General features: G+C 44.6%; 1 protein-coding gene across 2 annotated transcripts in view; it reads right to left on the bottom strand.

The window, feature by feature from the left end:
• The window catches only part of LOC105683648 (headcase protein), a 106,035-nt gene that overhangs the window by 73,844 nt on the left and 7,095 nt on the right, over positions 1–25,096 (bottom strand). Inside the window, exons 1-2 of one of the 2 annotated variants that reach the window (XM_048657127.1) lie at positions 15,187–15,218; positions 12,654–12,750 (exon numbers count right to left, since the gene is read on the bottom strand). In XM_048657127.1, the coding sequence (XP_048513084.1) occupies positions 12,654–12,750; positions 15,187–15,203 (114 nt within the window). In that variant the 5' untranslated portion in view covers positions 15,204–15,218. Of the gene's footprint in view, positions 1–12,653; positions 12,751–15,186; positions 15,219–25,096 lie in introns of those variants that run through there. The other variant, XM_048657125.1, reaches the window with a different exon arrangement.

The raw sequence follows: 25,096 nt of genomic DNA, 5'->3' as shown, positions 1-25,096 counted from the left end.
TTGAATCGAAGGGAATTACCCAACGAGCGATCAAAAGTCAGAACGATAAAACAGCGAGTTTCGGGAGAGAAAGAGATGCGGGATGATCGTCGTAAATTACCACAGCGGAAGAACCGCGAATCGATGGAAAAACTGTTATACCCCCCCGTCTGTATCAAAAACAGTCTCTCCGTATCTTCGTTTTGTATTTCAATTTTCCAACGAATCCCCTCCGATCCCTGATGAGACCCTCGTTATTCCCCGACGCTATCCATTGACGGTACACGGCAACCGATCGAAATTGTCTCTCCGCAATATCCACATGGATGGAAAGTTCGCAGACACGTGCGCTGCGGTGTCCCGCATTTACTCACAGACCCATATTTCATCAACTCTACAATCTGATCAAGGATGGAATAGGAGGTGGCTGGCTGGGAGATTAGGGTGTACGCGCGGTGAAAGGTCGGAACGGAATCCGCATAAACTGGGAATCTAATCGGCGTAACAAAAAACAGTCTTTACCCACGGAAAAGCGACTACGATAAAGGTGACAACGAGGAACCGTGTAGACATAATTCAATAAAGAAAGAAAGAAAGAAAGAAAGAAAGAAAAAGATGAAAAAATGATAACGTCAAAAAAGTAATGGAGAAAGTAACGGAGAATAGATAGAAAAGTTAGAACGGTCGAACGGTAAGGTTGCGAAGCTTCTCTCTTCGATTCGTCGTTCCCCGGTGCTCGTGGGGGTTGGGTGTGCGCGCCGCGACGCCAGGCGACGCCCGGTAGTCTGTCGTATATTATCAGGGAAAGTAGAGAGTCAAGGCCACCCCGATGCAGCGCAGGGTTCACCGTGGCCCACGGTCGTCAGCGGGGGTCCGGAGGGTGGAGGAAATCCAGGATGGGGAAAAGGGGTGGGTAGGCCGTGTCTGTGGCGCTTGCAGGCAGCAGCAGCAGCAGCAGCAGCAGCAACGCTGCTGCACAGGTCGATAGAATCGTCTGGGCGCCTGCGCTCCAACGACCTTGTCAGCTGCGCCATTGATTCCCATCCCCGCAGACTTAAAGCTGAACGCGTAAAATAAGGGTCGCTAATTTCTCTAATGACGCGCGCCCACCCCCCCTCGGGGGACCGCTCCCGCCGCCTCCTCCCTCCTTCCTCCTCCCCCCAAACTTCTCGACTTTCCCTCGAAACCCCGGGAACGGTAAGAAACTCGCCGGGGTGCGAAAACCCCCGACCTCTCCAACATCGGGGAGGTACACCGACTCGTATCGTATCTCTTGTAAATTCCACGCGCTATTCGCAACGCGTTCACCTAACCCGGAGATACTACGTTGTTCCCTCGGATGTAGGTAATACCACCAGTCGGCGAATCGACGTCTCGGGGATAAAAGAGGAAGAACGAAATGTATAACGAAGGATCGCGGAGTTCTAGCTCCGCTACCATCCATTTCTCGCTCCGTTACATTTGATGGTATATAATTGCCGGGGATAATGTCTGCGATGATTAAACGGAGCTTGATATAATTCTAGTCCTGGGGGAGGATCTGCGTACGGCGAAGGCACGTGCTCCGCTGGATTCGGAGAGACGGCTAAAAAAAAAAAAAAAGAACGGCTCAAACTAACGAGGATAGGTGGAGGAGGAAGAAACGTCAAGTCGATGGGTTCGGTGTGTATAAGCAACGAGCTAGGAAAAGAAAAGGAAAAAGAAAGAGAGAGGAGCAAAGGACGATGTCAGGGATAAAAGGTAACGGTGAGCTGAGTGGAACGGATAGTAGAAAACAGGATAGGTTGTAGGTATAGGTAGTTTGGAAGGCGTTACGTCGCACACCGTCCATATCCAAGATACTTTCCGGCTACTTTGGGGGAAATTGAGATTGGATCGAGGAGAAAAAGTACGCGACGTCGGCTGCAGCTAGGAGCGAGGATAACCGGGCAACCCCGAGCAACCCTATGAAAAATATCATCCCAGAGGACAGAGGAGCACCAGACGGAGATGACTAAAACGAAAACGACACCTGTCACTCCCGGTTCGCTTCAAAGACCCTTTCTTTCGCTTTTCCCCTCGAGTTACATCTCCACCCATTCATTCGTCCACCTGATGCCGCGTTTTTATTTTCTCGTTCCCTCCGCTCCTCCCTTGACATCCGGGAGTCGGCGAACCTTGGCCTTGACATTCGGAAGGCCACGGCGGTTGCGAACTTCGTTGATATTCAGGCTCGTACGTGAGGTGCGAGGGTTGCGTTTTAATGTCAAGGAGGGTTCGGTGGGCCGACGACGTTATCTGCCTGCAGCCGATGTCTGTCGGCGCTACCCGGGGTCGGGTTTACCAAATAGGGTGTCGGGTCTCGACTTGGTTCACGATCGCCAACCTCCGAAGTTCACCGCTCGCCGCACACTTGGTTAACCAAAGGGGTTATCGCGCGTAACAAACCACCGTCGTCTGAACCACCTCCGATACGCGATTCACCGAGATTTTCTTCCCTCCATTTACTCCGCCTTAATTCTCTTCCTTCGCCAGCTTTTACCCCCTCCCCCCCCCCCCCCCCCTCCCGCGCACTCTTTACACGTTTCAACACCGCCGTTATCCCGATCTCCTTTCGTCCGAAATTTTCTCATCGTACACCGCAAAATAGAGCATATAAACCGAACGACGGTGCAGGATGCTCACGCGGGGTGAGACTGGGTCCATTCCAGTTTTTATTTCTGAGAACGGTGCTTTTAGTTTTCGATTATCATATCAACGCGTCTATGTCCAGCCCCGCCGTATCTCATGTTTATGTCCAGCGTGGTCTTGGCGCTTTTGGTTCGGAGAATACGAGCGCGTCTATAGCTACGTATAATATAATGGTTAAAGTTTTCATGTAGGCAAATTGATCGTTGTTCGTAACGACAGTTGAGTAAAGTTTAAATTGTTTTCTCATTTCAGCTAGACTCACGTGGCTACCGGATAAACTGCTGGTTCGCGGTGGCGTTGCCGCTGTACCGAGGGATAACAACTACGCTCCGTAATAATCACCGTTGAAACCGGTAATTGAATGCTGAAATATAGAAAATAATGCGGGTACGCGGTAAGTCGACGATCGTCGAGTGGCGCGACGAAATATTTTACCGCAGTACGATATCAGCGAAAGCCCGTCGCTGCCAAAGAAAACGTTTTTCCCCCAAATACTTTTCAACGAGTACGACGATGTTCGCGAAGCCATTTACAACGAGTTTCGCAAAACGAGGTAGACAAATAGAAATAGAGAAACCCTCAATACAGCCACGCAACCAATCAAGGGAATCTAATATTCTCGTCAATTGCCATCTGGTTCAAGTTTCACCTCGATCAAATATCGTTTATTTTATCTCTGGTCTGCGCTGCAGCGAGTCTCGATAGATTTTCTCGCTTTTATTTTCATCTTCTATATTCTATTTATCCGTTTATCATTGTGATTATTATTCCGTCGGAACCAATCGATTCGATGGATGCACGGACCTCGCAGTACCTACCTATCCAAAAAAAAAAATAAATAATAAACGTGAGAATTGAAATAACCGACGGTATGTAGAAGATCAAAAAACGAAAAAACGTAACTAAAAAAACCTGCCGAGCAGAATTTCCGATTGGAACGTCAAATTCTAACCCAAACTATCCGTGACACCGCAATAATCGTCGAAATACGATAATATTTCAACCTTTTTCACATCCAGCGCCACCGAGGCGACCTTCTTCCAGGTGAACAAAATTACTGCAATCCTCTGACCGCGAATTTTCGTAATTATAAGGTCTCAATTGCGCGAAAGATTAATTAGCGTTCGGTCGAACGGATATCGATGTACGGTACGCAACGACGATCGTGGTCAGTGAAATTGCGTGGGGTGTACTTCGAATCGTCATATACGTGGCGCTCCGTGATATTCGGGGAGAAGCTCTGGATCGGTCCGATTTTATCGGATACACGAGGGTGTGAGGGTCACGGAGAACAACCCCTTAGAATATAGCGAACTCGGAGCGTTACGCAATCCGGCCGACATTTTCGACTCCAGACACACGGTGAAAATACTACCACGATACCGTGTGCGTACAGAAATTGTGGGGGATGCAACCGACGTGTGTAAGAGAATCGTGCAGCGAGGGAGGGGGCGTGAGTCGAGGGATGGGGAGGGTTATGCCCAAGGGAAGATATAAAATCTGTAACTACAAGGCGTTTTACCAAACAATTTCCTCTCATACTTGGAAAAACAACGATATCCCATGTAACTAAACATACTCCGTATACCGGGATAATTCAGAAATAAGATAAAAAGACCTCCCCCAAAACTGAGAAACCGGGGCGCAAAGTGCAGTGTGCAATTTGCTGGTGAATGGAGAAAAGTATGAGGGAAAAAAAATCGCTGTAAAAAAGGCTCTTGATCCCGGGAACGTGTGTTATAGAATAAATTTCGGATATGGCAAGGTATTCGGAACAAATAAAATAAAAAAAAAAAAGGAATTAAAAGACGAAGATCATTAATAGAACGTCGGAAGCCCCCTTGGTTCGTGGAAAGAAGCTTCTTAAGAGAAGGCTTCATCTGTATCGGTTACTCCGTTCATATTTTGTGCGAAGCAAAGCACGGTGCACCCACGATTGTCACTTCGGCGAGGGTAATGGATTAATAAATAAAATAGACGATGCCGGGGACGTGGGCGCATATCTCATGGTTATTTCTTATCGCCAAGCCAACGGAAGATCCCAAATACAGTTCGTTGTATATCAGATTATTGGGAGGTACGCGTGCGTCATTTTATCTAGGACGTATCGCCATCAATCTGTCCTAGGTAGGTATACGTGATGCACGGCGCGTTTGCAGAGCAAGTGCAATAGGATTGGGGGGAAGGGAGGAGGGAGAGAAACGAGATAATCGATATTAGCTAAGAGAATCGTGCATAAAAAATTGAAAAAAAAAAAAACAGAAACGAGAGAGGATGAAAAAATAAATTGATAGAAACGAGGAAAGAGAAGGGGCGATAAAAAATAGTAATATTTTATCGGGTAAACAGAAAAATACCCGCATCGGTAAACGAAAACAGTTCAGCTGAGATTGCGGCGAGCTAGGAAGAAGAAAAACAAGTCGACCTTGCGAGTCTCTATATTCACGATGGCGACTACGACGACGACGACGAAGATGACGAGAGGTAAAAAAGTGGAGAAGTACAACGACGACGATACGGAGTTGAAATTTCATCCAAAGTACAGCTCGTTGTCGTTGCCGCCGATCGTTACCTGTATCGTGCATTACCGTGTCGTCTCGAAAGGCGACTTCCAACTGCAGTTCACCTACTTCTCTTCTGAACTACCACGTGTCAACGAGGTCAAGAAAAAAAAAAAAGAAAAATCAAGGACGCTGACGTCCGATGGCTCGCGAATCCCAAAAAAAAATCGATCTCAATTCTTTTCACTTTCTCTTCTTTCGATACGTCATGTCACATCAAACACGAAGAGGAGATGAGGTGTGAAAAAAAAAAGGGATGTATGAAAAAGCGTAACGACACAAGTATAAGAGGGGCGCATTTAAATGTTAATCCTTTCGGTTAAATTCATCCCGACGATGACGAAGGGCGCCCCTTTAAGCTGACCTTCTCCGCGGGCGGAGTACCGGGAGAATATGTATAGCGTATAATACAGCGTAAAGTTGAGTCGAGTCGAGTCGAGCCCCTGGCTTACACAATTCGTGGGGAATTGTGGAACTGCCATAACCTTCCGCTAGAACGTTGGGTGTAATTCATTAGCAGGCCTTATCGCGCTAGTCACATCTCCGCGCATATTGTGTATACCTTTGTCTATATACGTGCACACGTATTTAAATAGCATGCATTACATCACGACACGTCGTCGACACGCACGCGGGTATCACAATGAGAATGACGACGTAGATGACGATGATATCGGTACGTAATCATTTCGCTAAAACACTAAAATTGTAACGACTCCCGCGACGGATCATCGAAATCGAACGAGACGATAAAATTTGTTCCTCCACAATCACGCGATTGGATAACAATTTGTGTAATAACGGTTCTCGAGGTGCGTGTGGTCGTTTCGTATAACGAGTTCAACAGACGGAGAGAGAAGGAGAATCCAGGGTAGGGGGACGTCGCCAAACATCATCCTAAAATAATACAACCGCCAACAGAGCGCTGATGTTTCCAGTTTAAACCGTCAAGTTTAAAGTCAGACCTCCTACGCTCTTCGCTACGAACCAGAATCGGGCAAAGGCCCACGGGTTAGTCAAGACGACAACCATGAAACACGCCACATACATCCCCTACTATCCCAGCTGCTGGACCGCAAGGATATTTCGTACGAGGAGCGAAGCTTCGCGCCGATACGTACCCGATACCAGATGTACTTCACGCGGAGCGGAAAACCCAATAGAAATCAGAGCGACCAAAATAAATAAGGCAAGTAGTGCGTGGTGCAAACGTCGAAAATGACATTCCTTGCCAACGGTAGTATATTTCTTCTCTTTTCATTGCTCGTTTATTTCGGTTCTTTTTTTCTTTTCGCATTCTTTCTTTCACTCATTCGGAAAGTGTGTACACAGTCATTATTATTTCAGCATCGTAAGTAGGTGGTACACCACCGACGGCATTCGCATTGTCTTTCGAAAGATGGTGTTGGTTATATTTGCGAGGTTTTTTTCTTCTTCTTCTTTGCTTCTTCCTCTTCTCAAAGCTGTGCTTTTTTCTCTTCTCATATATATCCCACAAATTCAACCGCCCGTACCGCAGTCACCGTCCTCATCATCCCTTAACAGCGCCGCGGCGAGATTCCTTTGACTGTAACCCCTCGCAGCATTTGTCTCGCGATTATGACGTCCGCGTATATTTCTTTTCGCTTATTGTTTTTCTCCCAACATTCTTTTGTCCGGATTCATTCGGCGAACCGATTTGTCAGTATACACGGGGATACGTGCGACTTTTTGCTCTTCTTCGTTTTTTTTTTTCAGCGAACACGAGAGAGGAAGACGAACCTCGGACGTTCCAGATCCTGCGGTGGAAGGACGCGAGAGTGCAATCAATTTCACTCCTATTTGTGTTCGTATAGAATTGAAGTTACTCGGTTGCGTTTTACGTGAAACGAGAGAAGGGGCGGGGGGGGGGGGGGGGGGGGAAAAATGAAAGGAAAATTGTTATCGCCTCTCCAGAGTCGTTAAGTTCAGATAGCGATAATTTATCATCCAAAAATAGAGGCGATCGTATCTCCGCATATATATACGTACCCGTATTAATTAATCATACTCCGGAATAATATTTTCAGGATAATCCTGCAGAAGAAAAACAAATGTGGAGGGTGGGGGGGAGGCTGCAATAAATTGGCGTCCCGATGCATCAATAACTACTACTCATCCACTCGGTCCTCGCAATTTCCGCCTCGACGTCGAGCGGCATAAAATTCAGAGGAACGAACGTAAACCAAAGCTGGTGTCATCGACTGGCAGATTGATGGTCATTCCTCTTGATGAAAAAGAAAAAAAAAAAAAGACTCCGGTATTTCATTAATAACGTAGTAGGTCAGAGACGAGCGCGAAAGAAGGGAGAAATCGGATGGCGCGGTGTCAGTGATGAATGTCACTTTTACGTTCACAGCACTGCCGGAGAGAAAAGAGAATAGAAAAAAGCATCACGACCGTATGATATACCGCGTAACTGCAGGGGTCAAATTATCGGCGAACAATTATTATCGTGCGAATGGAAGACCGGGAGACGACAAACTCGAGTGGCGTGAAAAAAAAGATGAAAAAAAGATGAGAGATAGTCGATCTGCAATTTTGTACCTACATCCTACGACGAATTCGGTGAATTTTCTCATCCTTACACAATTTTCTTCCATTCCTTTTTTTTTCGTCATTTTTAAAAAATAATCTCACGATTGCATTGGAACGGCGATGGAAATTTTTTCCAAATTTTGACCAAGGTCAGTTGTGTATTTTAGGGTGACCGCGAACGGCCGTACGGTGGGAACGACGAGTCCTGGAACATAAAAGGGCATAATATCCCCCCCCGGTGGGGAATACACGTAGCGGAGGTCGAGGTTGGGTCCGTGTAAATGTGGAGAATGAGAATGTGTTGATACAGAAACAGGGTTTTTCCGAGCCTACTTTTAGGGTCGGAAGGACCACGCTCCGACGTTTCGGGGTGAGAGGAACCAAGGCTCCCGTTTATCGATCGGGTTGAGGTAGGTTCCGCCCCAAGAGAACCCCGACTCTTATCCCACTTCAGGGATGAAATTCAAGGGCAAACGCCCACGTTCTACTACACCGAAACGTAAGCGCTCCCGTACGCTGGCGTGGAGAATCGGGAGGGTGAAAAACGATATCCAGAACCATCGAGATTCCTTTTCCGTAAAATATAAAACACTGTTCCGAAATTATCCAACGACTGATCGATGAAACGTCGCAGCTGATGAAATTCGTCGTTTCCTTCGCGCGTCGTGAGCATCCAATCGCACACCAGGTTTCACCGGTAGATTTCACTGGACAACGCGTGCAAACAAAAGGGTTCATTAGACCAGGAGGACTTGAACGAAATAAATGAACGTCGAGTGGTCCGATGTCTCTACAACGAATATGTAGTCCCAGCGTACGCTAGAACTCGGATGAAATGGGAGTAGGTATGTACGTAGATCGGTGGAATAGGTAATAGTGGTTAAGGTTTTCCATCGGCTGGATGCCGACATGGTAGTTCTGTCGTAAATCAGTGTCAACCCGAAGCAGGGAATCAATGTCCGTTGATCTCGCGGATAGAGCCAGCCTTCGAGTCATCGACGTTATCTCATCGTCTGGCGCAACCCAACCTGCGACAAAACTTGGAAGGTATCTGGGATTGCGGTACCTAAATGCATGTATAACGAGATCGTCTGACTAACGTAAACCAGTTCACGTCGCAACTTCGGTAAATGGCTGGGTAAATAATGGCGATATACTGTATATACCATGTATAGTATAATCCAGGCTGATCGATTTTCCCCTCTCCAGTTTCGTCACAGCGTGCAAACTGCGCAGTTTTGGCACACGAACGGTGCAGAAATGTCACGCGTCTTCTCCAAACTTCCAATTGATCAACCGTGATTTCTTCCCATTTGCATTCACCTTTATTTCGTACGCGTACAGAGGAATAATTGTAAACTTGGACATCGAAGTCGTTCGAGTTCGGTTGTTCGGAATGTTTCGAGAGGGTTGTGTCTTACCCGTGGGGGTTTGACGATCGCTAGTTTCGAAGTAGCTGCGATATAATTCCGCAGGTTGGTTCGCCGGCGTAGGTGGGATGGAGGGGTTAGTTGATTAAATTCGGACAGTGTTATAAACGATTGACGTAGGAAACTTGACTCGGTTTTGGGTGAGCGCGCTAATTTCGTCGGATCGTTTTGAGGTTGAGTCGGCGAAGAGTTCAAAGTTTCTTCGACGCAGTGAAATCCGGAGCAACATAGCAGCTGAAGTGTTCAACTCGTTAACAGAATTTCCACAAGTTAAACTTCTCCCTCCATCTTACTTGAAATATAACGTAATTTTCACCCGGCTCCGTAGATCCTTAAATTTTACCACCTGATAACGCCCTTGAAAATTACAAAAAACTTTATTATAATCATCGCGAGGTACACGGCGCGAGTAAACCCCTGTAAATTTGTATAATATAATATTCGTTCGCCTTCGTCGCGCTGATATTATATCGTTCTAACGAGACGTTGATTGAATTAATCACGGGATAAACTTGGATATCGTGTGAAAAATAATCGCAATTGGATAAATGCATTTCTATATTTAGTCATTCATAGTTGCGACACTTTCATGACCGCAACTGCGCAATTCGTTTTCTTCTTTTTCACTTCCCCTTCTTCATTTCCTGTTGGAAGTACATAATTCCGGACGCGTGATATACGGCGCTTTCGATCGCTGACGAATCGATTTTTAAAATGAAATATGGCGCGCCACCGCAGAATTTTTCATTTTTTTTTTTTTTTTTTTTTTTTTTTCTTTCTCTCTCGACACGGATCGCACTCTCATTCTGAAATGAACTTCGTCGTTAACTTGAGCGACTTAGCATCCGCTGGATAAAACATCGCGCATTGTTACATCAGCCCCGACTCGGTTCGTTCAACTGATATCATTAACTCGAAGTAATCGTCGCAAAGAAAAAAAAAAGGTAACGCCTCGAAGGTGCCGGAATACGTTCATCGAATTCATCGTATTCACACGGAATGATGAATAAAAAAATAGTCGAGTAAAATGTACGAAGAACAACAAGAATAACTGGGAAGGAAGCGCGAGTGAAATTTCTGATTCGAGTAAAAATCGTGCTGAGCTAGCACAAGTCGGTCTTTATGATGCAGCGGCTACACGGAATCTCCGGAGGGTGCGGCATATCGGTATGCAGAACGCGAACGGCAACCCTTGCATTTCAGAATTTACTGCAACGTACGTACGAGCGAGGGATCGGTCGGTGCGTTCGCTCGGTTTTCCCATTCCTCGTTGCCATGCAGGGCGAATTGCGAGAGGGTAAACTACTCCCTTCGTTTCACGAACAAAATGCAGGCTGCAGAGGATGCAGAGAGTTGGTACGCTTCGTTCTCTCTATTACATTTTCCCTCACTCTACTTCTCTCACTCTCCTTGTTTTTTGTTTTTTTTTTTTTTTCTTTTTTTTTTTACCCTAGGGCTGTCCACCCGCGCTGCTGTTGCTCTACATTTTTTACTCTTTTTTCCTCCCTCTCGATATACTCAGATTAGGGTGACACGACGGTGTACACTTCGGTTAAAAAATGCTTTCCCACACAAATTACACCACTACCATATGACATGCGAGAAAGAAGGAATTTTTTATTTATTTATTTTTTTTTTAATTCAACTAATAATCGTCTGGTTTCAAGACTGGCAAAGTTTTATCGATATCGGTCCACCAGATCCATAGTTATGTGTATAGTATAGATATTACGTGAGGTATTTCTACCGAAAATCGATCTGGCTGTGACCCTTATTATTCGTAATAGTTATAAATTTTAGTTTTAGGGAAGGAAAATGGAAAAATTGAAAAAAAATACCATCACCATACCAAAAGTGTGAGTCCGATGAAAAGGGTCAAGATCGATTTTTTTTTTTATCCAGTAAATTACGCCCCATCTCCGATTGTGTCGATAGCTTAATTTTCCAACGATACAACCAGATCAAGATCGAAGGAAAATTGGTTATCCATCTCAATTAGCGCTAACTCATCTCAATTGGATTTTTCTTCATAAAATCTTCGTGCAATCCAAATATGCTAATCACCGTCGTGATAAATGAGAATAACCTAACGTAATAATAATTTGAAAGTAAGAGAGAAAAAATGCACCCCGTTAGAAATTTTTCAATTCTACTGTACCCACACCACCATAATAACTAGAGAGCGTGCGTACGAATGTACGTTAGGGTGGGTTGAAAAATTACGTAAGATACTTCCAGCGAAAAAAGTCTTTTTTTTGCTCAAAAATCATAGAAAACATCTAAAAACCATCACAATCGAGAATGTTTAGATATTTTCTATGATTTTTGACCAAAAAAAAGACTTCTTTTCGACCCACCCTAATGTACGTAGGTAGATATGTTTTCGCGATGGACCTATACGTGTAGATACCTCTCCCTGGAGAGATTTACGTTCGCGTGTTGCATAGCGTGCGTACGTATTTCATAGAGATATGTATACAGAGCAGCGCATTAAGCGAGACCCTTGGCCAAAAGTGCGTTGCATAAATCGCAGAGGGTGGGTTACGATGCAAGTGCGTACTTCGGGGTGCGTAGTAGGAAATGCATGGGGGAGCGGAAGAGCGTTATTGATTTTCTCAATATTTGGGGTAGGACGACCATGATGCACTGCACGTTTCTGCGATGACATCGTACGCACGTATTACGCGGGTAGACGAGTACCAGGCGTTTCGAAGGGCGGTTTCGTGGAAACAAGAATGGAATATCATTACGAAGGTGAAAAAGGGAGAGAAAAATTTCGACGAGAGCACCTCCGCTCGAGAGGGTTTCGCTATTGAAGAAGTTTTACCCCCGCATCCCCCCCGTTACGTATTGTGTGTAATTTCTGGAACGCAACTCCGCCGAGGGAGAAACTACGCGTAGTTTAGTGGAGCAGGTCAGTGTTGCGAAGGGGAAAAAATCGCTCGTATCGTTCGCGCTACGATTTAAGAGTAAGAAGGGAAAAAATACGCGACGGATGCTTACAGAGGCGTAAGTAAAATAAATAATAATATCGCACGTTTTCGTGCGCGCGTGTTGGCGCGTGGTAGCGTGTAACATATAACGGCAGTTTCCACCAGGTACTAATCATGGCAATTGACCATCGCGTATATTCGCTGCGGCAGTTCGGCCAATTGAGCGAACGCGAGTAAGTGAGCGAGTGTTGCGCGGTAAACATGTTGACACCGTTCTGCACTCAACAGCCTGTACCGTATACCTATAGGTACGCATGAGTCCGAGCTCTGCTCTGCACCAGAGTTACAAATTCTCCGATACAGCGTCGAGGCGTACGTTACACGTGTGTGTTCGAATACACGTAACCTATTACTTACCCAACCTGAATCGTTGCACTTTGGCCGAACGTCGTTGGGGAACGGCAAAAATTTTTAAGGTACAAAAAATGAGGAATATACGTCGTTTTCCACAGCCATAGACTCACCTTGATGTGATAGGAGTTCAGTTTTGTCCTCGGCAAGCTGTTGAAAGCTCTGAAGTCGAGACGCCTCGAGAAAATTCCGTTCGCTCCGCAGCTTTGCCTGAAACAAAAAATAGAAAAACGAGATTGAAATGAGAGAGTGAAAAATCGAGTGATTCGGAAGAGACTGTCAACAGAGATTGACCCGTTCGTATTTCGGTCATCTGCGCGATTTTCGTCGAGTCATTGGATGGAAGAGAGAAGAAAAATCAATCGTTAATTCATTGAGACGAAAAGTAACGAGTGCGGTGCTCAACCGATTGCGTCATTTCCGCACGTGCTGTACACACGCAATATACTTTTATATATCTATATAATATATACATATGTGGGGAAAAAAAATTTCACAAGATAGATTATTATTCATGAAGTATATATTCCATTCGCGTGAGTCACTTAGTGTGACTCCCGATCTCCTGACTCCCTCGACGTTTCCTGTCGCCTCAAGGATTCGATGACTATACAGTGGATAGGTTTTCACCGTGTTTATAAGAAACATACAATTCACGCGTACACTTAAACGGAATAGTTTGTAAAGACGGTGTTTCCGCGCCGTACTTATTATCGCCCGACGAGCCATTCGATTCGAATCAAAAGTACATTTTCGAGCAAGACCGACACTTTTCTTGCGTCACCTGAGGCGGGGCTGAGGTGGAGACGGATTTTAAAAACCTCCGCATAGACGTAGAACGTATAATTTGCGCGACAAGGCCTCGATCGCAGTTATGCGAACGTAGCGTAATGCGAGAGAGAAGACGCGAGAAAAAAAAACCCAGAAGAAACCTCGTGACGAATTCGTCGGGGCATCGTGACACCGAGTAATCGCAATATTATGTTACCGAGGCGTAGATACTGACCTGCGCTAACTATGTCCGACCTAGAGACGCGATGCCCAATGGAAGAAACGAAAAGAGAGAGGAAGAAGTGTAACGCCGAAACACCGGTTTTCCATCGACTGTTCTCGTTCTCTCGACGGGTTTCTCATCTGTTACTCCATTTCGCGTTTATCAGTGTTGATAAATTTATTGATTAAACTTTTTTCCTCCAACTCGACTTCCACGAGCGAGGATCGTTGAAGCTGTTGAACGTCCCCGAAAAGATCTACGGATCGAATGATCCATTTCAGCGTGAGGCATAACATGTGTCGACGTATTGCTGGTACTGCTGCTGCATGTGAATACGTGTATCTCTTGGATGTGGCGAGTGACTTTGTATAGGCGAGTGAGGTATTTTTAAAAATATACCAGAGCGAAAGTGAAACGAGTAAACACGTTTATACCGTTGGTGTGAAAAATAGATTGAAACTGAGAGTAGGTATACATGCGTAAGGAAATTTAGGTTTCGGAGACACGCACGGTGCATTCCATTCTTTTAACTAATTTATTCATTTCTCTGATTCATTTCCCCATTTTTATTTTTTTTTTCTTCTCATTTTGCAACAAACGCACGACAACGTCAATGCTTGTTTGGCGTACGATAAAATTTGCAACACTGTTAAAAATTTATCCAAAAGTAAAGAGGAGGAGGAGGAGGAGGAGCAGCAGCAGCAGCTGGGAACGAGCGCCTCGCCATTTTTATTTTATTTATTTCACGTCAGATTCAGTTTTCTTTGAGTAAAATACACTAACATTCCACCCGCGCGTTTTCCACATCGCTTATTTGAAATCTACGAAAATATACACGTACGTATACGTATGTATGCTTAAACGGTGCGTGTCTCGTGTATGCGAGGGAACAATTTAAGCCTTCTGTCGATTTCGATTGACGCTTTAATGGCGCCACGTCAGTAACCGACGTTTCAATTTTAGGCCTGGAAATGCGTCTTCAAGGTTCACACGAGGAATAGCGAAGCCTGCTTACAGACGCGCAGGGTTCATAGAGTCGCGGAGGGTTGAGAAAAAGAAAAAAAAAAAAAATTCTCTACGCTTCGAAGGGAGAACCTGTAAACGCAATGTAAGTAAATACCGCGTGGAACGCATAATGCAAGGTAAGTAACTGAGGAAACATCGTTACGCCATGTTGAATAATACCGCAACATAATAATGGCGCATAAAATTTGTTGAACTCAGAATTCGTACGATGACTCGTTATTTTGGCGGACGTTGCGAGTTGAAAAGTTCGTGGCCTTCTTTTCCGCGACTACAAATTATTCGGTTTTGCGAAGGTAATCGATAGACTAATGAATCGATTTCCATGCGTTGCGGTGGGAGGAAAAAAAAAACAAATTAACCAGCAATTTTTCGAACGTGGGCGACGTCGCGAGGTGCGGAGAATCGGTAGGATGGACGTCAGGCGGGGGAGAGATACGAATCTGGCGTGAAAAAAATTCAATCACGGCGATCGGCGGAGGGAAATCGGAGAGAGAAGGGTGGAGAGAGAGAATAAGAAAAGAAGAGAGAAGGGGGGAAAAGATGATAAAAGCTAAGCGAGAGTTGAGAAAGTGAAGCAGCATTAATGGAACGCAAACAAGAACGGTAACTGCGGCGTTGGCCTTCACCTTGGCCTTAACTCCATCCACTCGTCGACTGGGACTCAACTCAACTCGGCGCGACTCGCTCGCTCATTCACTAACTAACTCATTCGCTCGCTCGCTCCTGCTGTTCGTCCTATCGTCGTCGCCCGCGTTGGTTATTTTCGGCAATGTCAATACAAGGTCGACCCCAAGTGTTGCGCGCACATGCAGAGAAGAAACACAGAAACCGCGGAGACCGTACCGAACGCGAAACACAACTTTGTACGAGGTGGTAAGTTGAAACACGACGCGCGACCGACGCGAAATTTCGTCAAACACTCCTCGGGCCTCGCGACGATTATTGTCATCCTTATGCAACCGCCATACCTGGTACCTCCGACTTCTCTCGTTCCGTCTCTCTCTTCCTGCAGAGCAACGAATAAGTCAACACCGGACCGAATTACGTTACGTTTTTCATCGACGTGAAAATAGCGGAAAATTATTATACGTCGCTCCTCGCACTGCCGACTGCTTAGGTCATCGTGCTTGCGCATTACGTGTACGCCTCGACGTACGCCCATGTCACGAGAACCGACGACGTTGAGATTACCTTTGACATAATCATTTTTCACGGAGATTCGTACCTAATCTGAAATACCATGGAGTTCTCTGCGTCAAGCCGGAGAGTCAAAAATTTCACGGGAAATTTTCGCCATTTTCGGTATTTTCATCAATTCATGACATCATTTTTCCTCCCAATTTTGCGTAACTATGTTGATTCTTGAGTATGAACTTTTGAAAGATTCTTGATATTACCATGCGACTTCGGTTATACCATTGTAATAATATGGTAGTTTCCGATACATCTTGTATAAGCCGAGTATCTGGTATAAAAATGCCGTCATGTCGCGTCTATTTTATTCAACAGCATTTTATTTATATCTACATTTTTTTTTTTCTTGCTTTTTTTCTTCGGAATACCAGCTCATCGCGGACGGTTTTCTTACATTCGAAGCGACGGTGTAGGGGAAGTGCGTGTATGTGGCGCATGTGGAGAGGTACAAAAAAAAAAAGAAAAAATTCAAAACGTGTAGATGCGCGGTGATCCACGAGCAGCGAGAGAACCCTCGAAATGGCGTCGTGGCAAAGCTTGTAACGATAAAATGAAGAAACGTGCAGGCATCTCGTGCCGTGGAGAGAGAGGGTATAGGATATCCTCGGTTTCGTGAGTATAGTCTGCGATGCCACAGGGTGTAGAACAAACGATAAACTTCTACCCCAGGGTAATTTAGACTCGTAATTTTCGAGGTACTTTATTTTTATTTGTAAATTCTTCGTTATTTTGCCTTTTTTTTTTTATCAGCGTTGACAAAATAAAACCGTTGGGGGAACTGCACCGCGATCGAAAATGCGAATCGATACCTCCACTCGACGTATAGAGGGGGGGTGAAAATAGAAAAAAAAAATGTGAACGACAAAAAATGAAAATAGAGAGAACGAAGAAATCGAAGAAAAGAAAATATTACGAAAGTTGAAATATTTTTACTCAATTTACGGTCGTTTGGCGAACCGGTTTTTTAAGCTCGTCCAAAACCTGATTGGCCAGAATCCGGATCGTGGTCTTCGTCGTGAGAGAGGAAGGAGAAAGAGGGAAGATAAAATATTGGAGGTAGAATAAGACGGAGATGGGAGAGCGAGGAGAGAGGGAGAGTAAGAGGGTTATTATCTAACCTTGGAACGTCCTCTGAAGCGGAGAACTTCCGAGTCTTACGATCGCGCCGGTCGAATATTTCTCCGCTTGACCACCACCACCTACATCGTTCGCGATTCGCATCCTTCGGAATATTATATATCTATACACCTTTTTCAGATATAACCGACCTACCGACCGACAAACCAAACTGCTAATCTTTATTTATTCATCTGACCACCACCACGTTTCACGTTACGTCATACGAACCGATTTTTTCCAGTTTCCCTCGTCGGTAAATCGATAAAAAATGATGAAGAAATCCTCCTCTACGAGGTTCTCTATCTTTGCAAACATATTGAAAACTCCGTGAGTTCTCACGACATTTTTAATTAGATCAATCGAGCTCATACGGAATCTGTGTTATAGATTGAATTAAGATTGTGATTTATTTAATTATCGCGTCGTTTGTTTGTTTTGTTTTTTTTTTTTTTTTGCGAGTAGGTACGCTACAAAGTTCCATGATATTTTGACCCCGTTGCTACAACTTTGTAATCATTTCACCCCGTGGCTTGATAATCAGATAGAGTATGACGAGACGCGAATTAACAGCTCGCTATCTTGATACAAGCCTCGGTAATTGTCTCTCGGTCTCTCGGGGATTTGAACGCGAAATACTTAGCGAGAACCTGCCGTAATTACGGTAATTAACTAGTTACCGGCGCTGTTTGCACTTGAAAACTTTCGTTAGTTTGCCGATTTTCTACGATGCATTTTTATCCACTACATATAAATCCGTCGTAACTGGGTAGGTGGTATACTGCTGCGCCAAAAGTGGATGGGGAAAAAAGATGAAGCAAAACTCTAAAAAGTTTATATCTCCTCGTTTATAAGGTAATAAATTTTCTCGACATGATCGATTTTTTCGAAACGAAATGAGTTAAAAAATTCTAAATTATCGTACATCGATTCAAATAGTTCTCCAGGTTACCGATTCGTTGTTTCGATCTCCGATTTGTTTCGGGCCAGTTAATTAAATTCTTGTCCACGAAGGTAACCCGGTGGTAATCGTATTTCGGGAAGAAGAGTGAGAGAGAGCGAGAAAGTATATCGAATATGTACGACGAGGGAACCGTAGCGTTGGTGCATAACATCGTACGAAACCCCGAGTGTGTAAGGATGGCTAACCACTGACTCATCGGTGTTGCCTAACTGCGCAAAAACACTACCCCACCGCTACGTCACCCACCACCACCATCGCCACCACCACCACCACCTTCGTCGTCATCGCGATGATCGCAAAACACACACGCCGAGTAACGACACCTCTCAACGAACTCTACCCCCTCGCCACACCCACCCCTAACTCGCGTTCGTTCCCAGTAAATACGTGTCTCATCCACACGAATCGCGATGGATGTACAATCGCAACCTGTACACATGCGGCCCACCACTTACGCATTTATTATCATTTCAATCAATTCCCCACATGTGTTTATTCGACGTAGTAGTGCCAATTGTACACGTATGATCGCGTACATGGTAGGTACGTGTCTGAAAATTGCATGAAAAAAAAGTTTAAGCATCAAATATCGAGAGAGTAAAGTGATCCAACGATTTAGAAAAAATGTAGAAAGTATCCAGCTCGTCATTTTTTCATACGAAGAATATGAAAAAAATTTTAACAAGTTTTACGTTATTCGGTGAGTAGTTCGGTTGCCGAAGAGGAGAAAAAAAAACAAAAAAAATTGGAGCTTTTAGAACGGGTATCTCGTTGGGGTAAAATAAAAATAGAACGTCAAAAAAGCTCGCGTAAAATAAAAATGAATGAAAAAAAAACAAAAAAAAAAAAAACGCACATAGCTGTTGGCGATGGCTGACAAAAAGCAGCAGGTATAAGGTATGCCGGGCGCAGGTACCTACGACGGTAGCGGAGGAAAATAGCCTCCTATCTTTAGAGCGCGTAGATTGCCTTTCTCTTTCCTTTTTCTTCTTCCTTACTTTCTTACTTTCCTTCGCCCTTAGTTCGCTCTTTCGCTGTGCACGACCAGCTGCTAGCGGAGCACATTTTTCTCAGCTTCCCTCAGGGCTGCAACCTACACACCGGAGTCTTTTCTTTCCGTATTTTAGTTTGTTTCCTATTTTTTTCATCCTTTCTTACTACACTTTTATGCCTTTCTTCTTCCTTCCGCGTTACACACCACCAGCCCCCTTACCCCTTATACCTACGCGTCTACCGGGCATAAAGAATATCTGAACTGTTGTACATTCTACCTCCTTATACGCGAAAAGTTCGCCTTCGGTACTGCACTTCGCGTGCATCGTAAGGAAAAGAACTGAAGAGAAAAGGAAAAGTAGAAAATTCTGATATATTCTCAGGATCGGGTGAGCGATAATGAAAGTTTCCCTCTTTCGTACTGCGTTATGCTCAGGTTTTTTTCCTCCGTGTGTATTACAACTTCCTTTCAGAGTTTGATCGCTCATAGGGGTGGGCTTTTCTTCGTTAATCCGTTTTTTGTCTTTTTCTAAATTCATCACCGCACCACCCGCGAGAAAAGATTAACCAGGTGATATCCCGATCCGTGGGTAGTTTTCAAAATTCAAGGGAAATTAGAGATACGAAAATTAGTTATGATTTTGCGATTCTTTGCGAAAACTTTACGTCTACGTGGGAATAACGATTCCCCGGTGCAGCTGCGACTGTTTCTCTTCGATGTAGATTAGCGTGGGGGGGGGGGGCATGTAGGTAGGTGCAATATACCTACGTATAGGTATGTATATGCACAGCCGTAATCGCTACGATTCCCCGTTACATTATGCAAAAGCCTAAATCCCCGGCAAACACACAGTGCAGGTGTAGTTGCTAATGAGTCGGGTATGACGACAATCTATAGGACTGCAGAATCGTGACGGACTTATTAAAGACAGCGACATTATACGCGTCGACAAATTTTATTCGCATCGAAACCGACCGGTATCGGTACGATTATTCAATTTGAGCCTGCATGACAAAGACGAAAAAAACAAACAAAAAATTATAATCGGTCAAAAAAATTATTAACAAACCGGAATTTCCGCTTTTTTGAGGCTTATTATCCTTCCCATTCTCGCTGGTATATTATAACCAGGTAAGGCAACAAAATTACCAGGCGAAATGCAAAATTTTCGAGTTTATTTTATTCATATTTTGTATTATCCTCTTTTTCTCTCTCTCTCTCTCCAAGCAGTTTATTTTATAGCCTCGAGTATATTTTTAGGAATCTCACATGCGCGAGGAAACAATTTTTTTTTATCCTCTCATTTTTCTTTCTCTCGACGCTCTGCGGGCCCGTGGCTGTAATAATTTCGATACCAGCGATTCCGCGTGTCGGTTTTATTCAGAGATATTTCGTTGCGGACTAACAATAAGTAGGAAGCAGCGAATGAAGAGCGCCTAATACGTACAACTCGTGAGAAACAGACCGATGAATGAAAAATCACGGGGTAATTTCAGATGCGTTTGTGTATCAAAAACCGTGATTCTATTAATAGATGAATAAATATGCACGGTGACTATGCGCTGGAAGTTTGCAGATGGGGAAGGGCGCGGCCCGACGTTCGTCGTCGACGTCTCGCCCGGCTTGTACGTGCAGAGTTTATAAAGTATATTTTCACGCCCATATAACGACGCCCGGACGTGCTGCACCGAGAAGCAACACCGCGGCAATCGTGATTTGATACGATATTGGAGGAAGGAGGAGGGGGAGGGGTGGTAAAACGAAACTGAAAAAAACCGAGAGCGAAAAAACATCACAAAGAAAAGTGAGAGAAGGTTGCAACGGATATTTTAATAAATTCCATTCCGTTGAGAGAAGGATGATTTTTGGACGAATTTTTATTTGAAAAAAAAAATCACAGCGAACCGATTGGCAAACGATGATCGGAAAGTGCATCTCTCTTCTCCGAAGAGACAGACGCATTCCGCGACGACACCCCCTCGCGGATAAATATTTGCCTTCCAATCATCGGATGGGGATCCTCTTCTGCAACGGAGACTGCAAAATATCAGGTTTCGACGAGACTTTCATTTTTTTTTTTTTTTTTTATTTTTTTTATCATCGTCAACTATCGCCGACAACCAGACGGCAAAATCCGTCCATTAAATGTAGGATACGTCATGCATTGAGAGGCGGCTTTACCAAGTCTGTTTGCCGTAGAGTTGACAAACACTAGGTGTCAGAATCAGACGTACAAGGGACTTTACTCTTCACTTGCTATCCGCTCTTGTGTACGGAGCATTGTATCCGTTGTACGCTCCTATACACGCGATATCGTATGGGTAGGTAGAAATTTCGAGATATTCTGCGAGAAGAGAGGAGAAGAGAGAAAGAAAGTACCCTAATTGTCACTCACTCTCGACCGGAGTACGTCAAACACTAAAAATTTTTTTTACCGACGTAGGTTTATAGCACGGCAACGTACGAGAGTTACTTCCGAGTTTCTTCCCCGTTGAAGCAACTTGAAGAGCACACGAGCTACTTTACCTCCTCCATGCTATATTCACTTCCTGATGCTGATGATGGTTAAAAATCTACCACAAAGCGGAACGATATCTACGCTACCGTAGAGCTGCGCTACCGCAGGGTTATAAGGTAGCCACTCGAAAGCTCGCTGGGGGTCCTCGAAACTGAATTCGAAAGAGAATTTCTTACTCTTTGTCACCGTCATGAACTCGTATCCGTGCATACGGCGATTTTCAACATCGCGTAAGCCCAGGAGGATGTAATAGAAAAAACAAAATGAAAAATGTCTTCGGTTGTACTGGTCGCCGGAAACAAAGAAGAAAGTGTTGAATATAACGAGGCTGGTGATACATGCCAGAATAGATCGACTGGTGTGCTTCGGAATGATGTAACTTTAAACTAGAGTCGATCGTAGCAAGCGGCCTGGCGAGTGCTCGAGATGATGGATCCGACAGATAGCCGGTTATCATCCGATCATCGAATAAAAATAATCATTCACGTATCGTTTCCGGTCCGTTATTAATTACAGAGCGGCGCTCCGTAGGATAAACGTCGCGACGCGACGCGTGGATGGAAACGAGCAATCCGCCCGAAGGGAATAGAATTTATTACTATTTGGGACGTGTGTAGGTTTTGTGAATCGAACCTCGTCGCGGTTTAATGTTTTCAGGTAGAAAATATACGTGTAGAGTTTCAGGTGGTACAGGTGTGCTTTATTTTAAAGCTCCGAATCGGTAATAACGAAAATTCGTATCGCGTACGATCGCCGCGGGCTCGTGTAAGGCGAACTTAGGGGTGAAACGATCGGTACGGAGAGAACACCCGTGAGAGTTGAATTCTATAAGGTTGTTTTGTTCCGGTTTAACGGAAGGGCGTTGCATGATTTATTTGTAGGCGGCATTGTTCCTTGACGCAAAACTTGAATATTCACCAACAAAATGAAAAGAGGGAGGAAAGGGAGGTAAAGACTCCTTCGCTGAGGTTGAAACTAACACAAAGCCGAACACACTCCGCAGTTTCCCATTTGCCAACGGCTTTGGCTCGACGATCTCTGCTCCGCGGCTTCCTTATTAAATCATGAACCATCACCGAGTGCGTTATTCGCACAGGAACTGGAAAGCCTTTCTCCCATTCGCGAAATTTCGCTCTCCTCTCTCTCTCTCTTCCGTTCGATAACCTATTCGACGTCAACGCGTATTTCTCTCTGCCTCCAATTCCAGCCAATGTACTCCACGGTACATACATATAGTGGGCCGTTGACGCCTCGGGTAAATTTGAGACCACAGAGAAATTCCGACTCGTCAATACCCTCGTCTTATGTTATACACATCCAACACGCCCAGATCGGAGGCAACTTGGTTCGAATAGCTTAATAAATTATTTAATCTCTTTCCGCCATCGGCGCGCTTTCAACGCCAGTCTATCCTCAAGTATAACGAACGAACGAACCGCGTCGAAGGATAAAAAAAATAAATAAATAAATGAATAAACCAAAAACGAAAATCGAACGCGACGATTCAACGGCAGCAGGCGACGCTGTTACTACCATCCACTATTTTTGCGTGATCAAAAATACATCGACTCCGCTATACGTTGTACGTGAGTATATTTATTGCCGATTGACGTAAGGATATACATCTCGAAAGATCGTCCACTTAAAAATTCTCACGCGACGAACGATGGGTGAAATAACTATTTGAAAATATTATTCAAGAACCCCTCGCGAGGTGGAAAGAAGAGGGCAACAATTCCTGCCAACGGGTAATCATTACGACGAAATTTTGATTAGTTTTCTTACGTAATTGCGGTAATCTACCAAAGTCCGCGTAGCCGTTTAACGAACGAACGTGTCAGGATGAACCAATTACGGAAATGACCTTTCCCCCCAGCAGCCAGGAGCCCCCGTGTCCCTCGGCAACGGCAACGTTTCGCTTTTCGACCCTCTGACCCGTTTGCTAGAACATCTCTAGTTACGATTATTGTTTAAAAATTACCAGCAGGGCATCGTCCGCGCCGAACGTCCAGCCTGTAATTGCATTATTCCACGACGTGTGACGCCGTTAGTGTAAAAATGTCACCCGTGGGTTTCGCCCTGGGGTTCGCTACGCTGGGGCGAATGTGGAGAAAAAAAGTAAAAAAGAGGTAATGGGAATGATGATGCCATTAGGAAAATTGCAGCACCGCATTCAGCTGGGGAGATCGGACCACCGTTTTCTCGTTAATCGCGACCGAACGAGGAACAGATCCACTAACTCAATCAAAATTAATAGACGACCCGCGGCGCGGGGATTATTGTCGAAACACGAACCCGAACCCGAACTCGAACTTACCACTCCTCGAAAAAATCAGCGCCACGTATCGCGCTGATCGCACGTTGTCGTATCCGGAAGACGGATGATCTCATGCGAGCGCGGGTCATCGGGTGCGGAATGTCGAAAGATTAAAATTGTTTAAAAAAACGTGAACACGAATTCAGAAATTTTACACACGGTGCGGGAGGATACGTAGCTAGGCGCCTCCTGCAGCCGTCGCAAGAAGAAGAAAAAAAAAACGCGGAATTTGCATCAACCGAGCGGAACAGAATTACTCGAGCCCAATAGCTAGCGCGTAATGATATTCTTTAAATAATGTGAAAATATGTTTAGTGTGCCGTGCTCGGAATATGCGTGACCTTATTTTTCTTCCTTATCTTCCTATTCGCGATCACAACCTGCAGCGCGTATAATTCGGGTTATCCTTTACCAGAGACCCTCGAAATTAGTCACGATATCCGCATCGCGTACCTGACTAACCAACCAACTAACAACCCGACCAACCGACCGAAACCGGGCTCAGAAATTTATTCAATTGTTTGTTAAGTTTCAAGGTTATCCTTTTTAACAGTCAGAACTCGCGGGCCTTCCTGACACGCCGGGATACGCGTATTATTTGCGTGTTCTCTCGAATACGTACACGTGTACAGTGTGTACGCACTTGTGTGCGCGTGTCCTTAATACACATCGTACCTCTCCGTCCGTGTACCATTACGAACTGAATTCTACGAGAGATTAAAAGAAGCGATAGAACGCGTCATTAATTTTAGCTCAACATTACACGTACGTACTAGGTAAAATTTGACACATATACAATTTGTAAACGATGAAGAAAAAAAAAAAAAAAAAGAAAAAAAACGAACAAGATTCGCGATACGTATAATGTATACTTGGATGGATACGTGATACGTTCTATTTGCCGATGTATCATCCGAACAGCTGCAGAAAGACGCTAATAGAAAATATAATGAATAATAGCAACATGCATATACTTATGTGATACCTGTACGTAATATTTTTTTAGCAGGAAGTCCTTGACAAATGTAAATTTTAATATCAGTTTAACGACCGGAGCACGTGTGCGGTGCGATTACGTGATTAATATATTCTTGCTGCACCTTACGTTGCCGAATTCGAGTGAAATGGCAGGATATTTCGCGCGTCTATCGGGTAGAGCCGAAAAACGGGGGAGAAAAAGATGAATAAAATCAATAGGGAAAGACTTTTGAACCGCCTTCATTTCGGTAAACAATACGATAGACTGCCGAGGGAGGAAATAGGGTCTACCGCACGGTAGGGACCGGGGAATTTTAGGGGATGACCCTGAACTTCGACCCTCCCAACCGAACCAACGACGAAGCTGCTCAAGCTCAAGGATGCCTTAAAGACGACAGCGTTGAATTCTATCCCGCGGTTGCGAATCTCTTTTTATTTCCATCTCCGAGTTTCGC

This window comes from Athalia rosae, chromosome 1 (assembly GCF_917208135.1).
Source record: "Athalia rosae chromosome 1, iyAthRosa1.1, whole genome shotgun sequence".
NCBI classification, from domain to species: domain Eukaryota; kingdom Metazoa; phylum Arthropoda; class Insecta; order Hymenoptera; family Athaliidae; genus Athalia; species Athalia rosae.
This window is presented reverse-complemented; position numbering and strand designations above follow the sequence as displayed.